Source organism: Carassius carassius, chromosome 3, assembly GCF_963082965.1.
Source record: "Carassius carassius chromosome 3, fCarCar2.1, whole genome shotgun sequence".
Taxonomy (NCBI): Eukaryota; Metazoa; Chordata; class Actinopteri; order Cypriniformes; family Cyprinidae; genus Carassius; species Carassius carassius.
The window spans coordinates 4036480-4053939 of record NC_081757.1 but is presented as its reverse complement, the minus strand read 5'-3'; the positions used below and the strand labels follow the sequence as shown (position 1 = coordinate 4053939).

At 38.9% G+C, this 17460-nt stretch overlaps 1 protein-coding gene across 1 annotated transcript; it reads right to left on the bottom strand.

Annotated features, from left to right (window-relative positions):
* Nucleotides 1–106: 106 nt before the first annotated feature.
* Nucleotides 107–5305, bottom strand: LOC132116470 (uncharacterized). Its single transcript, XM_059525331.1, has 3 exons — nucleotides 4993–5305; nucleotides 2105–2797; nucleotides 107–1862 (listed from the first exon to the last, which is right to left on the bottom strand). The coding sequence occupies exons 1-3, from the start codon at nucleotides 5033–5035 to the stop codon at nucleotides 1777–1779; spliced, it is 822 nt and encodes a 273-aa protein (XP_059381314.1). The 5' UTR covers nucleotides 5036–5305; the 3' UTR covers nucleotides 107–1776.
* Nucleotides 5306–17460: the final 12155 nt, after the last annotated feature.

Here is a 17460-nt window from a genome sequence, read left to right as displayed (position 1 = left end):
TTTGAAGAAGACCTAATCTCTCCTGAATTTCAAGTAACTACTGGCTTCTTAAAAGTTTATGGTGTCTTTTGTGCGTTTAATAAATTACTAGAATACATAGCACAAATGTTTTACATATAAAAAGTTTAATATTCCATAAAATACATTTAATATTTAAGCGTCTACACAAAAGTAGGTTTAAAATAAGGTACAAGAACATTCATAGAACATTAAACACCTCATAAAGAAGACAGAACAGATCCAACAACAGATCTGAGGTCGTTGTAATGCAAGATACGGTTTAATACGACTTTAAATAAAATCCATAAGGATAAAAACAAAAAAGAAATCCTTTGATGTAACTGGCCTAACAGGAGGCAGAATTTCTAACACCATGAGGCACCGACTATGTATACTATTGTGATATATGATGCGATTTTAGTGAGCACATGTAACAGTTTTAGGGAAATAGCAACTTATGGTGCTGGACAATCTTTTGTACTAGGTAATGTGTGTTGTCCCAGTCGTGTGAAGCAGGGTGTCCTCCTTTTAAAATACTTGGTTTATGCATCCAGGCCACTTAAAAAATGCTTCCTTGCGATTTATAACTATATGTAACTGCAGTGCAAAGATGCTTCTTTTTCAAGGACATGACTCTCTATGCAAGCATACCTTTGAAACAGTCAGCATTCTGATGTCATAAGATGTTGCCTGGAGACAGTGACTTATTGGGCTTTTTTCTTCTCCAAGGAAAATGGGCTGATGTCGTAAAACAAGTTACATTTACATAAAAAATGGGTGGGGGTGCATGAGCTATTATGCCCTCAAAAACTTCTGGAATGCAGGTGCATGGAAACAAATTCTCATTTTAAGAGCACACAGCAATACCGCTGATCTTCATTATCTGTTTGAAATTATTAAAAGCTGAATTAAAATTGCAAACTGAGGTAGAACCAGGAAAAAATGGATATGGCTATGATAGACAACCAGAAACAAGAATCTCAGTACCAAAGCACCAAATTACAACCAGTCCTGATTGTCAAGCCAGTATACAATTATGCAGTACATGATGGTCACATTGATGGTGTTATAATAATTCAATCATTGGTAATAATGTATTTGGCAAGGCTTTGGCCATGTATTAAAAAAAACAAAAGCATGTGAAAGCATACAGTAGTTTAGAATAAAACTGATTGTCTTTAAAAAGCATTGCTTCCTTTGTGCATCTTGGATAGAAACACTTTTCCAAAGCTCTTACTTTTATGTCCTGGTTGTGTTGCTGTTTACCATCAAGCATCCACCCACTTCCCACACATATCCTCCTCACCGGACACCTCTAACACAAACAAAGCCTGTCTGACTGCTCATCAGTCACATTAACAAACTACCCAGACATGTAGTGTACACACAGGAGTTGACTGACTAGAAAAACTCAACTCTGTGATACATACATGATTTTAAAACTAGATATCGGTTCACCTCAGGTTAGCGGTTTTGGTTGGGTCTCATAGTCCCTAAGCAAACTGAGATGAAATTTAAACCAGCATGACTGAACCCATCATTTTCCTAAACCAAAAAAGTAATCTCTGGAAACCTATATTTTATCACTTTGGTAAATCCGTAAACTCAAATGCAGTGGTGGTTTAGAATACGGACTCTGAACTTGAGTTGCAAGCTCTATCAAAGCTCAAAAGTTCCACCAGTTGTAGGTGTGGTTGTCCTTTTCCTCACATTCCATGCTGGAAAATCCCAAGCATCACAAAATGAATGCGGTCAAGGTGGGTGTGACGGGGCCCATTAATTCCAATTGTCATTGTCAGAACCACTTCTGGAAATGGCACGGAGAGGACTGCGGGACACCGACCCCCTCTTCTTCCAACGGACTGGAACACAAAATCCAAAACAAGACAGTTATAGAACACTGATCAAATGCATTTTTTATGGTTGCTTTAATTTGGCAGATGCTTTTATCCAAAGTGACCTGCATTACATTCAAGGTACACATTTTATCAGTTCATGCATTCCTTGGGAATCGAACCCATGACCTTGGCATTGCTAGCATATTTTGTTTAAGCTACAAATGTACAGCACTCATCTGTCTCCACTTCATCCTGCTTTAACTCACCTTTTCCCAAACTAGCTGGCAATGTTGAGCCTTTGGGTGCAGGGGGCGTACTAGAAATCTCTGGCTCTTTAGTGATCCCTTCCCCTGGCAGTAACGTGGTGCATCCACCCTGCAAGTCATTTAGTGCTCTCTGAAACGACATCGCCAAGCAGGCAGTCATGTCCTTCGCCCTTTCTGCCCGACTGCACCAGAACACTCTGCATTGCAGCTGCTGACCGGGCTGTCTGCAGATGTACAGAAACACATTGGGTCTGGCTGTGTGCGAGGCGCAGTACGCAATATCCTGCAAGTAGGTCTTGGTGAGCTGCCTTCCGGTGCTCAGTTCTTTCACCTCGATGTATCGGTGCCGCACTACTAGGGCGTGATCTTTAGAGAGCTTCCCAGGGACTCCATCCAGGAGGCGATCGATGGCATCCTCCGCCTGCTCCAAGTCCAGGGAGAAGATTTTCTTTGTGCCGAGGTAGTGTACTTTGAAGAGGGGATCGCCGTGAGACAGGCTCTCCGTTCGGTCGCGACGGAATCGTCGACGCAAAGCCGCCGGAGAGTTCTTTAGCGTTTGCATCAGATGGAAGGAGGCCAGGGCCATCGTGGGAGAAGATCGAAGCGGAGACACTTTTTTGGAGCCACAGGGATAGTTCTCCTGCTTATCCAGTAAGCCTCCCAGTGTGGCACAACTAAGTATAGCCTTGAGCTCTGAAACAAAGAACGAAGAGAAATAAGTTTTCATGCTCATGAGGTGAAAATCTCGACACAACATGTTTTTTTATTTTTACCCCAAGGATTTATTTACACATGTGGTGATACTTTTATTAACCATGTTTTTCACCTCATATAAAGCAACACTACCTTATTGTTAAAACATAAAATGTCCCAGAGCATTATGTTCTTATGTGGCAATCCGTCTGCAACTGTCTTGTCAGCTCTTTATTGGAAAAATGGCTACAAATAAACCCAAACCCAAGATCTCAGGATTAGATCGGTTTCAGTAAAGCATTAGCACAGACTTATGCATCGCCTCCTCCTTGCATGCAGCACAGGAGCTGCAAATATTAAACAGGCCACATTTGCGTCTAGCAAGAGTGGAAGAACGTCTGTCGTCTGTGAGTCATCAGAGACACTCTGCTGGAAAGAAAAAGGACAATAACAGATCTGTGTGTGTGGGGGGACACTGAGAAGTAATTTTTCCCACTTCAAATTAGCAATGTTTATTTCACACAATTTTTAAGGTGCTTCTTGATAAGATTTCGTCCCAAAAAAGGGATGGACTGACAAACATTCTGTCAAAAATTAGAATGTAAATACTCAATACTTAAACTGATAAATAAATATCGGTTGATAGTCAGTATGGTACTAATATATCATGCATCCAGAATTTCAAACAACTGACCAAGAAACTGGTGATCCTCATCTATGGCAAATTAATTTCTTACCCTGCTTCTCACAACCCAGTTCAAGCATTTCCCTTATTTATATACTTAGTGTGTTGAAACATGCACTTCACTCATTTTAAACATGTATCAGAACCAACCCGTGCTAACTTGCCCTTCAGGGCCTCATTAGGTCAAGTCCAAATGCACAGAGGGGTGCCTTACAGAACTTATGAAACACTGGCAGTTAGTTTTTCTTTTGTCTCGTGAAACAAAAAACATCCCCAAAACAACTCACTTTAATTCCCACATTGTGCTGGCCATGTGGCTGATACCATTGTGCTGCATTTTATTTTTTCCGCTCTCTTTTTTTTTCTGGCCATTATTTCAGCATCCTCAGACGCTTCTGATGTTGATCACCACTCAGATCTCCAACTGTTTTTAGTCCCAATGCCTATTGTTGAGGAGAAACTTTCTACAGGAAACAGCTTTAGACGACATCCCGCCACCTTCACAATATTTCTCGTCCCAAAGACAATGGTGTGTAATAGCGTGTCATGTGAGAAATGCAAACATGAAATAACTTAGACTGATTTGATCTACTGGCAACAAGTAAACACACACACACACACACACACACACCTGTAAGGAAATGACCATTCCTTTAGAATACCTTTGTGAACATCTGAACCACAGTGTGCTTTGTGAACTATCATAGAAATGGCAGATTTTTTTTTTTAAATGGTTAGATAAACCTAAAATTTGTCCAATGTGTTTTATGTTGCCTTATTTGCTGTAGAAAGAGACACTTAGATATACTCATGGTAAGAACATTAGTCATATACAGTTGCGTAAATGCTAAGTAATCCTGATGGTTATCCCATAGTTGCAGACTAATAATACATTTTTTCATTATTATTATTATTATGTTGCAGTTAAAGCAAAAAACACGACTTTAACTTAAAGTCTATCTTTAACTTTACTCAGAAGTCCTTACATGGTCATCTACAACTCTTCAAGAGTTAATCATTACAAACCAGTGCAATTACTCCATAGCGGTTGACTGATACTGATTTTTTAGTAACTGATGCCAATATTGATACTGCTTACTTAAATCAGTCTAAAACAAGCTTAAACCAGCCTAAAATTGCCTGCTTTTCTTCTACCTTGGTTTTACTGGGGCTCTAGTGAGGTAAAACAGATAAATACAAATAGCACTCAATGACATTAACATGAAATAAACACTTATTTTACACCGTAGTTCTTCAAATGACTAATAAACCTGCCAGACATCCAGAACTAGTACACAGTCCATTAGGAAAGTAATATACACAACTATAAAATATTCCAGCAATAAAAAATAAAAGTAGGCTGAGAAACAGTAATGTTAACGTTCAGTTAGACAGGTTGAAAGACAGTCTTAAACTTGTACAGCTTAATAAATAAAGGCGACAGAACAAATGCATATATATCTTCCTTTCCAAATCCAAGATTTATCAGTGAAAGTGACTCCTTTCTCACCTTTCATGCAATCTTCACTTTTGGTCCGGCACAGGTAAATCATGCGTCCTCCACAAACAACTGAATGGAAAGTAGACGTCCAAACCGTCGTGGCTTTTGTCACCTAAAACTTTTCTCTTCTAAATCTGCAACGCCGCTTCACGATACACTGAACCGAACGCGCTGTTTCTCAATGTCGGGAGTGGATATGGTTCGAGTCTCGAGACAATCGCATGCTCTCCTCGACGTGCGCAAGCAGGCTCTGCTTACCTCACTGTACGCTCTGAACCCAATGCGTCAAGCGCGCGTCTGCAGCGCTGTATTTGAGCAGCGTGGGCACGTGAACAAAGTCCAGCCCTCAAGCAAGCGTCAGCAATGTACCCAAAATAAGATTCTCCAGGGACAAAGACATTGTATCTTTGGGCACAGTAAGCGGAGAGAGAAAGTAAATTTCGCTGATTGACAAGTGGATATTTAAATGCAAATGTATAGATAGCATCGAATGATGACGAGTTTGATGTAGGTACAGACTGATAAGGAAACAAAACACTTGTGATACACTACACTTGTAAACTATTATTCACCGTCATGTATTACTACAATCTCTAGAAGTAATCTTTAACAATTAAACAAAAATAAATGTTTAATTTATTTTACCAATAATTTTGTATTGTAGTGTCAGGGGCATCATTATTGAGGGGGGATGAGGGAAGGCGGAGGGTTTGTCATGTGACACACAGAAGCCACAATATCACTGTATAACTGATATAGGCTTATGTCCCTATTGAAAAAAAACCAATAAAACCATCACAGAATTGTTTATGTTTTCCACAACAAATAACATTACAAAACATACATTTTTAACCATTAAAACAATTAAATTGGTTATCTGTAGTGTATTTTGTGACATATTCCATTATATTCCTTTAGGATTTATTGGTTTTAAAAAGCCACCTATAGAAGGCAACCAATTACCAGTAGAGGCCAACAGTGTCAGTTACGTCTCAGTTACGTATGGTAACCCTCATTCCCTGGAGGAGGGAATGGAGATGTCACATCGGTGACCGATGAATTGGGATATTGCTTCGATAGACCAATCTACTTCGAATGTAAACTAAACGAGCCAATGCCTGTCTACGATATGGACTCCCTGGAGTGGTCTTAGCAAGCCGACACTAACCGGGGCCTCTCAGTGACACTACCTGTTTGAGGTGAGAACACAGGAGCGTACTGGTTCCACACGAAGGCTATAAAATCTAGCGAATGTGTTGGGGGTCGCCCAGCCTGCAGCTCTACAAATATCTGTCAGTGAGGCCTAGAGAGATGCAACACTTCTAGTAGAGTAAGCTTGCAACCTAAGTGGGCAGGGCACAACCTGTGCCTGATAGTGATGGCATCTACAATCTAGTGGGGCACACTCTGCTTAGAGATGGCCTTTTCCTTCTGCCGTCGCAACAGACAAGGTGCTGGTCTGAGATCCTAAACTTTGTGAGGGCTGAGTCTGCCTCCTTTGAAGGCAGAGCTTGCAGGTTACCCAGACTGAAGGGAGTAGTGGGAACCTTGGACACATAGCCAGGCCGGGATCTCAGGATTACCTGGGAGTCAGACGGTCCAATACTCTATGCACGGATCATAGCCTGAAAATGTGAGCAGGTCCCGTACCCTCTTGATGGGGGTCAGTGCAAGCTGGAAAAACGTTTTCAATTTAAAAAAAGGACACTTCAGCTCGACCGAGCTAAGGCACAAATGGGCCCTGCTGTAGTGATTTAAGCACTAGAGACAGGTCCCAAGAGGGTATGGAGGGGTGCTGGGAAAGATTTAACCTCCTGGCCCCTCTAAGGAATCTGATTACCATGTCATGCTTACCCATCGACTTCCCTTCTACGGGCTCATGGTATGCAGCAATACCTGGAGGAATGTAAGATCTGATGATGGTCCGCATAAGCTAGGGAGACCAGCCAGGCACCCAGATACCGTGCGATGCGGGACCAGAGTAACCACCACCTTACCCGCAGTGGGGCAGCAAGGTGGTATGCAGGGACCCAACTTGAGCAGTTTCTGAGCGGACCAGAGAGGGGTCTGAGTGTTCAGTGCAATGCAAGTGTGTTCCCTGGGAATTGAACCCATGACCTTTGAGAAGCACCCGGCTGCAGCCTGCAGATCGAGACGGGGCTGCACCTGGGGCGGGGTTGCACGTGCAGCCCCGCCCCACACCCACTCTGATTGGTTCAATCGTCTTTCATAGACTTACATAGGAAATGTGTGTGTAGTTGGTGTAGGACGGAGAATGCTGTTTAAAAAGCTAAAAACGCTGTACAGTTCTATAAAGCCTTCATAATGCACAAAAGAAGAAAAAAAAACATTAGCCTGTAACTCGCCCCTGAAATGATTGTTTTGTTAGATTAAGCTGATCTTTAGGCTAACATACGAATATAGTAAATTAATTGGGATGATTATCCACAGTAAGACGATCAGGTCTTCAGATAGAAGAATGAATTATGAATTAAATAATTTTAGAAAATTTGATTATTTCATATCATCAGAGTATGAGAAAGGAAAATGAAAGGGGTGTATCATTACTGTTTTAATTTATATAGCATGACAAGACAATTATTGTTACATATAATTATCCGCCATGCAGTTGATAAAAGACACTGCAATAGTATAATGTGTCTGCCAATTAAATTTTTATGAAACTTTTAATTTTCTTTCTTACATTGCAAAACATAGACTTTTTCTCCCCTTTATTTCAGGAAAATATGCTGCTCCTCGTTATTTGAAAGTGAAGAAATCGATAAACTTTTATTTCTATCGGCCAGTGATGATTCTGAAAGGACCTGTAAACCGTTGCTATAGTAACGAACACAATTTCATGATAATTGTGCTCTTATCTTAGTGCAGTCTCACAGCCACTGTCAAATATTGAGATAAACTTTATAAAGTATCATCTATTTATATTAAATTGGTATCTTCTCCGATATCCATTTTGTGACCATTGAGCCGATTCTTTTCAATCAGCTGGAATGATTCGGGACATTCTACGTTTAATGTGGCTTTATGCATTAAAACAGTGTTTTTAAAAGACCAAACTCAATAAACAAATTAATAATAAAGCATTTTATTCACTGACAGGCAGATGAGTCCAGAATAAGAATGCAATGTGTTTAATAATTAATACGTGTTAAGCGTTTTCCTCCCATAGAAAATCATTAGACTAAAAGGAAAACGCGTAACTTGGCGTAATGCATTAAAACGTGTTTTAAAAAGACCAAACTCAGTAAACATTTTTAATAACACATTTTATTTACAGACAAGCAGGTTATGGGTGGAAATGAAACACTTTGTGTTCGTATTCTGTGCTCATAACTGCTTGTCTGTGAATATAATGCTTTATTAATAATTTGTTTACTGAGTTTGGTCTTTTTAAAACACTGTTTTAATGCATAAAGCCACGTACTTTCACGTTAAGCGTGCTTTTAAAATGTCCCAATTATTCATTTGTGAATTAATCTGGTCAAGAAGAGTAAACTTGCAGCAGCTAACATCTCTTGATTCAATAAATCAGACATAGTGAGTCAAGTTAACAATAAAAAACTGCATTACAGTAAAGGCTTTGTAAAACTGTACAGCGTTTTAAGCTTTTTAAACAGCATTCTCCATCCTACACCAACTACACACACATTTCTTCTTCTTCTTCTTTTAGTTGTTTGGCCGTTCACTCCAAACACACACATTTCCTATCATGTTTGTCTTTGAAAGACGATCGAACCAATCAGAGTAGGTGTGGGGCGGGGCTGCACGTGTAACCACGCCCCAGGTGCAGCCCCGCCTTGATCTGCAGGCTGCAGCCGGGTGTACATACTTGTGACCTTTTGTACTGCTTACACAATGCTCTACCACTGAGCCACAGGAACTCTAGGATGAGTGAGGTCCAGTGTTGGGCCATCTACAACTCTCCGTGCCCTCCTGGGACCCAGAGATAGAGAAAACCGCTCTCTTGATTTGATCTGATAGGACAATATTTGGCCGTGATACAACTATTTGGAAATCTGTAATCTGAGAGTGCAAAAATCTAAATACTGAGAAAATCGCCTTTAAAGTTGTCCAAATTAAGTTCTTAGCAATGCATATTACTAATTAAGTTTTGATATATTTACGGTAGGAAATGTACAAAATATTTTCTTAGAACATGATCTTTACATAATATCCTAACGATTTTTGGCATAAAAGAAAAATTGATAATTTTGACCCATACGATGTTTTTTTGGCAATTGCTAAAATTATATCCCAGCGATTTAAGACTGGTTTTGTGGTCCAGGGTCACATATAGTTTACAGGACAAACTGTGCATTTCACCCTAAAATTGTTTGGTGTGAAATGATTCAAAATTTAGAAAGGGGAAAGTTAGTTGACAGGGGGCACAATGTTGTTTTTGACTCCCATATGGAGGTGAAGCATCACTTGGAGAATTGAATAAGGCATCTTATCTATTGCCATTTTGCCCGTGAAAAGTGATTTACCTCAGTAAGGGCTGCCTGAAGACAGCAACTGTTTCTTAGTGAACTATACAGTATGTCCCACATCATTCCTAGTTGCTGATGCCCCCTCAAACCACTACACACTAATTATGCTGCTCTTTCTCAATGCAATTATTGTTTTGTATGTTTTTTTTTTTTCAGTGCTGAACACGTTTAACTCTTTGGTGAACACAATTTCCACCAGTCTGGTTTTGTGTAATTTTGTCAACCAAATAGTGAATTTCAGTTCTTTGAAACTAGAGTCTCTAAAGGAAGAACATGGGATGTCTTATATTTTTTGCAGATTTTTTAAATTTTCCTGATTTAATTAGATTTCCTGGTTTTTCAGTAGAGGTAAAAGTGAACTGAGTTAATTCATACCATGTGTGTGGACTGAGGAAGGAACACAGAGCCCCTGTGTAATCAGCAAATTGGAGGTTTGGGAGACACACCCACCAAAGTAGCTCTGGTAGCACAGCAGTGCTATTATACAACTGCCAGTAATGCCACCAATACCCAACAAAACACACACACACACACATACACACACTAAAAGCATTTGATGTAAACCACTTCATGTTTTTACCAGTAGGATGGCAATGAGCAAGTAAGGCATCATGTGTTCAAAAATAATCAATCTAACACCAACTGCTGTATAAAAATACATTTCTGGATAAAACTTTGTCATATATGTGATCTTTTTGGTGATAACTCTGATTTTAATCTAGTGACCATTAAGGTTTGTTGTTTTTTTAGGGGTGGGGCTTCTATTTGTGGAGCCTGAGAACTTCAGGGAAACAAAGCATAAAAAGTGCTTTCTGCTTCCTTTCTTCGACTCAATATCTTGGTAATCAGAGTAACCACCCACTTCTCTCTGAAAGCCTCCATATCTTATCTCACAGGCCCAAACTAAAACTTTCCTACAAAAACAAAAAAAAATCAAAAAGCAGACAGTGCCAGCTCTAAATAGGAGATATTTTTAAAGGACCAAAATGTGACTAATGGAACTGCTTGGACTTTTTTTTTCATCTCTCTATTATGCAAGCAGTCAAGGAACATGTTAAGGACTAGTTAAGGAACATGTTTGATCCAAAATACCACATATTCTAAGGATGATCCTCTTGAAGAAACCTTAAAGGGATAGGTCTGTGCAAGAAACTGAACAGTATTTATATTGTTTTTTTTACCTCTGATTTTCACCGCAATGTCCGAACTGTCCTGAGTGCGTTCTCAACAGCCCGTTCTGCACAGATCAATTGTTTTGTGTCTTTACTCTTCTAGTGCCAAGTCATTATGCTTAATCATAATGCGGTCAATAACAAATTGGATTCAAACATATGAGTGAGAGATGTACAGTATGTCATTCACAGGTATATTGCACATTTTATACTTGTGGTATTCCATTTGGAGACGCTCCAAATTTATTAGTACTGGATTTTGTCTCCTGTAGCAGATTCAGAGATAGCTGCGTGTTGGAAAATGCATGTCTCTGACAAAGCACTACTGCTAAATTTGGTAACAGGTGTGTGAGCCATAAACAGCATTATTAGATTACTTGTGACAATTTATGCAGCAAATCCCACATAATGTGCTTGGAGTTCAAAACCTTACAGTAACCTGCAGGCTTCTATCTAATTGCCTATATAGGCCTACTGCTTAAGATGAGCTTCCGTTAACTGGGTTGAAGTATGATATAGTAATCATCTAATGTTTTAGAACAGATATGACTTCTTTTTAATCAAACAAAACAAATAGCACGCTAGATTTAGTTGACAAAACAACACTTAACACAAACACAAAAGTTAAATACATTTTAAGTCATGTTTTCCAAGATGAATGTTTTGTTATATGCTTCGATAACATAAACGGTAACCTACAACTAGATTACTCAAAAACATGATTGTAATAATGCTAAATTTTTATGTCAGCACCAATTAATATAACACTCTGGGTCATTTTTAGTCATTCTGTTAAAATGTGGTAATTCCATCAAAATAAACTACTTAAATTATAATTGTGAAACAATCAGGAAAATTATAGCCCTCCATTTTGTTCTTGTTTTTTTTTCATTAGAAGTTTTTAATTTACATTGCTAGCAATTTTCACACAATAACAGCACTCTAAAATCTACACACTATGTCAATGAGTCATGTTTGAGCCCATCGAGTTGTACATGACAGAATAAGGTTTTACCTATATGTACTAAATACAAACAGTAGATGTAGTTTAAGTGAGGAAAATTTAATTTCTGAATGGCTCACTCACTGACTGAAACAGTTAATGTCTAACAAAATATTAAATCTCAAACTGGAAAACCACCGCTTGACCATGCAGTTCAACTCACTGTTAAGGTCACATGACTAACTGCATCTGGACTCTGATGGGCAATATTTGTTCAGGCTATTTCCTCATTCAAATGACAAAAAGTTATTCTTCTCCTAATATGGGAAAGAGGGACGTTAGTCCTGTACACAGAATCAGAGATTTTTTTTTTTCCTCACTCATGAATTTCTTGCGTCTCACTTGCATCAGCTATATGAGCTCATTTCCTTTTTTTATCTGATCTATATATAAACAGAAAATATATTTAAAAAAGACAGCAAGCTGTCAGGTAAGTTACTAAATTGAGTTTAATTTGACAAAAAAATGTGATTCAGCTGTAATACTGTCCAGATAATAGTGATTGTACACAAATGTCCTTATACAAATCAGAGCAGACATTTAATAAAAATGTGCCTTTCAGTTTGCACTACAATCACAAAACTTTTAAGCTTTTTTTTTCAAGGATATCTACATTAAAACCTTTTTTCAGTTGTCTGAAGTTTCTTCATGTCAAATTTAAACAGTTGGAAGCACCCCAAAAAAGATACTACTGTATAGTAGCAGAAAAAGAATGTCACCACGTCATAGACTAAACAGGAAAGGAAGACGGTTTCCTTACCCTGCACAAGATCAAGAGGAGAATGCATATATAGTATGTAGTGGACGTTCAGCTGATGTTATTTTGGGTGTAGACTTGTTATTTTTGCACTGTTTACATTTACAATTACATTGTTTAACATTGACTGTTAAATACATGCTAAGATGCCTATTTAAAAAAAAATGTTTTACTAATGTTTGTATCAATAGAATTCTGAATAAAGGTTCTTGCATCCCATGTGCAGAGTGACTGTGCCTCTGTTCTTCCATCTGTTCTTTATGAGGTGTGTATAAAAGGGTCTTAGGATACTGGTTGTGACGTCAGGGCCTCTATTTTTCCATGAATGCATGAGTTTTCTAAGAGCTGTAGGTATTAAGAGTTAATGTCAGTTATATAATGGTTCTTGGCACTGTCCTGGTACCAATGAGCCTATACCGGGGCACCATGTAGCTTAAATAAAAACATTCTCTCCTTTCATGTTGCCACACCTTCACTAGTTCCCAAATAAGTTTATCAACTCACGAGAATGTGAGTTGACCAATCTGACAACAATTGTAGTCCTTAAAGCAAATAGCAATGGAAAATAAAATGCGAGCATCTACATTTGAATTATAATTGTCTGTAAAATTTGAAAAAGTGAAATACAGTGGCAAAGAATTAGCCTTCCAGGGTTGGCCTACAAATTGACGGCTCTGATAAAGGATTGGTGTAATGTCACACTTGACCCTTCGCAAAGGCCCGCACCCTTTTCATTACTGTTGCTATGTCCGAAAAGCCATGGTGCTCTCACACCACACATAAAACAAGTATAAAACAAAGTCTCAGCTTTAAATTTGTATTTTTTAAGAAATTCCGTCAATAAATGCAGTTTTGTGTCTCTTTAATGTGTCACTGTAAAGGCACAGAAAAAAAACACCAAATGAATCGATCATCACTTCCTCTTCACGAGTTATAGCTCGAAATAAACATTTAAACATCTAGTTCAACCGCATAAAGACAATAAGATACATAACTTTTTTCAATTTCAAGTCCACCGATGTTAATTTTTAAATTCATTGCGGTGCTCAGCGCAAGAGCTCAGTGCATTCCAAATGGGATATATCATCCTCCAAAGGGCACTTCAGAGTGAAAACAATCATGGCTGTCATATTGAAGGGTCGTTCCAAACCGAAGTGCTCAAAACTAGTCACTTCCTAGGGCCCTTCAGAATGAAGGTTTTCGAGGGGTACAACTGATGGACACTTCGTGCCCCATGATTCTTTGCACTGATTCTTTCCATGATGACGGCGCCTCCTTGTGGGCATGGTATGATGATGCAGAAGGGCACTTCAAGTCCCCTATTTAACCCTTCAAAGCTCTCACTCCAGAGGGCAGACTCTTTGACGGGATTAGGGCATAGGGATGACCTATACGAATGGAATGCAGGGACTCTTTCATGAGATTTGAATTCTCCGCTTTAATACAACCTCATGCATAATACAGTGCAGTGATTGGATCATAGGACTTAACTCATGAACAATGCTGAGAAAATCTCTGAAAATTGATGATGTAGACGTACGTGTACTTTCCAGCCACTCCAACCAATCACAACTCCAAATTAACACATATACGTAATTTTCGGGATGTTGGTTCAACTTTGTTTTTTGAACCGGAAGAACGAAATGGCTCCAAAAATGAAAAAAGAGTGCTATTATTGTTTTCACTGATGTGCAACCTGTACATATGTTAAAGGTGCCATATGTCATGTCTGGCAAAAAAATCAAGTCATACTCCACATTCCATACCAGATGGGGGCAGTATGCCTCAATAAAGTGAATTGGTCTACTCTAGAGTAACTAACGAGAAACGGCATAGTCTCTATGCTCCGCCCCTACCTTCACAACAACCCTAGAGCCATAGCCGAAGCCTATAAGAGGACGTTTTGCCTCCAGAGGAATGTTGGGTGATGTCAAGTGATTTTGAAACATGACATCTTCAAGCTACTCCCCTTCACCTTTACCAGTGAATATGTTCATATTCGTTTTGTTCATATTACATTGAGTTGTATATACACATTATTTGAATTAAATAAATTTGACAGACAGCATTCTGTCAACATCATTGGTCAACATCAGATAGCTGATGTTGACCAAGCTAGCGCCAACCAACGTAACCAGAGCTGCCAACTCTCAAGCATTCACCGTGAGACACACGCAGTTGACTCTTTTCACACGCTTTCACGCCACACATCAATTTTCTCACACACAGAAAAACCACGAAGCAAAGAGGACACGGAGACCAACAGACTAGACAGAGCAGGTTAGTTATGATATAAAAAAATATCAGATTCTGTCAATTTTATTACGCAATTCAAACAATACCGTTTTGGCACTTGTAAATGTTATATGGCAGATCCCTAGCGCACGTGAACCGATCATCTCTACTATAGTAACAAACGCAGCTATGGTTAGCCATCGCTAACATTAGCACGTTTATCGAAAACAGCCTTCGATACATTTCTATGTTATAACTTCCCGAAAAAAATCCGCAAACATATAAAACAAACTTCTAGCGAAATACTAACAGCATCTTACTTACCAATCCAAAAGAAATGTTGCAAGTTCGGAGTCGAACCTCATTTCTTTCAAGTCCATCAGTTGTCTCCAGCGATGGAAAGCAGTGCCGATGTTTACTCTGGTTCGGCTCCTTTTCTTATCGGATTTGATTTGTGATTCCGAGCGCGGTTGTTTCCCTGTAGCGGGTGGTGGTGGTAGGTGTCTCTTGCCAAGGGCTTCAGCCATCCTTCCATTTTTTGGATATTTTTACCTCAATTTTTACACATGGCACCTTTAACGTCTCAAAAATGTGTTTTTAGGATTTTATGACCTTATTAAGGTATTTTGTCTGAAGATGTTGTCTGAAGTTGCTATTGTATGGTCTTTCAAGATTTTCTCGCCCTCATTTCTTTATTTAGCCTACTGAAGGATATAGAACACAATTAGCTGTTTCTGTCTGAAACCCACCCACCCTCATCCTGTTGAATGGACAGAAACACACTTGCTTGCAGGCCTGTTTCACTGTTGCAGGCTGGACCTTTAATATAGACCTCTACGTCATCTGAAGATCATGCGTAGCTGATGGAAAACAGCAGCATTTTCCCCCTTGCTTGCGTTAGTCAGCCTCAGACAACGGTTCAGTCAGCTGCTCCCGTTACTTCAACACTGGACCTGTTTTGAGTGGCACAACGCCAGTTTCTGGGAGAGAAATCTGAATATAGCTGTTCAAATGAAAGAATCCCCACCCAGTCCATCTAACTAGTGAGCCCACAAAAATGAATATATTGAGAAACATACAAACTCTGAACAGCAGCTTTGTGGTGTGGAATGTGTGGCCTATTTATTGTAGGCCTTAAATTTAATGAGCTAATGTCATACTGACAAGGGAAGCTATAGAATGATATTATGAGTCCATTACATATGCGGTCTAAACACTGAATTTAGATCAAAAAGGACAGGCACTGTATGTGTAAAATGCAATTATTCTATATCTTCAAACACTTTTGGATTTATATATGTGACCCTGGACCATAAAACCAGTCTTAAGTGTCTTGGGAGCAAAACAAACTAAATACAAATCGAAAGTTGTCCAAATGAATTCTTACCAATGCATATTACTAATCAAAAATTTATTTGCTTTGATATATTTACGGGTAGGAATTTACAAAATATCTTCATGGAACATGATCTTTACTTAATATCCTAATGATTTTTGGCATAAAAGAAAAAATTATAATTTTGACTCATACAATTTTTTTTTGGCTATTGCTATAAATATACCCGGCAACTTGAGACTGGTTGTGTGCTCCAGGGTCACATACATCTAAACACGTTTCTGTTGTTAGATAAAAACATCTTGTTCAGCCATATTCTTTAACAGTAACCTGAGAATAAAAGGCCTTAAGAGTTTACTGTATAAATTTTACAGGAACAGTAGGCTACCAAATGGTTTAAAGGGTTAGTTTACCCAAAAATGAAAATCCTGGATTACCAACATTGTTTAATTCTCTCTCTGTCTCTCTCTGTCTCTCTCTCTCTCTCTCTCTCTCTCTCTCTCTCTCTCTCTCTCTCTCTCTCTCTCTCTCTCTCTCTCTCTCTCTCTCTCTCTCTCTCTCTCTCTCTCTCTCTCAGTGGTTACCAACACCTTTTTGGCTACCAGCATTCTTAAAATATATTTTGTGCTTAATAAAAAGAAACTCATACAAGTTCAGAACAACTTGAATAATAGTGAATAGTGAAGTGACATTCAGCCAAGTATGGTAACCCATACTCAGAATTTGTGCTCTGCATTTAACCCATCCGAAATGCACACACACAGAGCAGTGAACACACACTGTGAGCACACACCCAGAGCAGTGGGCAGCCATTTATGCTGCGGCGCCCAGGGAGCAGTTGGGGGGTCGATGCCTTGCTCAAGGGCACCTAAGTCATGTATTGAGGGTGGAGAGAGAACTGTACATGCACTCCCCCCACCCACAATTCCTGCCGGCCCAGGACTCGAACTCACAACCTTTCGATTGGGAGTCCGACTCTCTAACCATTAGGCCACAACTTCCCCAATAAATGATGGCAGAAGCTTAATTTTTGGGTGAACAACTTCTTAAAGTTAATGTAAACTTCTTAAATAATCAACTTCCGTCTGTTATCTTTATAAATATTGGCCAGCTGACTTAGTTTTGTAAGACTTGAACTCTATAAAAACGTGTTGTTTGTTCAAGGTTATTCAGCTTTTATATTATTAATAGTCAAATACAATACGTTTGAACAAATACAAATACAATATTTTTGAATGATTCAGGGGAGTAGCTACTGAATGCGTGAGGGAGAAATAGTTTAGAGACTTCATCAGCATGTTAATATTAAACAGTGACACCACAATGAACGTCATATTACTAGTAAAAATGAAAGTAACTGTAAAACCACCTTTAAATATAATCTACAATAATCCTTCAAACGATGACGTGCGTAGGCTATATCGAGATATGGATATGTATAACAATAAGCGCCTAATTTTAAT

Bases quoted from the DNA above. Each gene is read 5' to 3' on its own strand.
- LOC132116470 (XM_059525331.1), bottom strand. From the start codon at position 5,035: ATGATTTACCTGTGCCGGACCAAAAGTGAAGATTGCATGAAAG. The intron at 2,798-4,992 runs GTGAGAAAGGAG...TCTTTGTTTCAG, and splicing joins AAGTGAAGATTGCATGAAAG to AGCTCAAGGCTATACTTAGT. The intron at 1,863-2,104 runs GTGAGTTAAAGC...TTTGTGTTCCAG, and splicing joins GCCAGCTAGTTTGGGAAAAG to TCCGTTGGAAGAAGAGGGGG.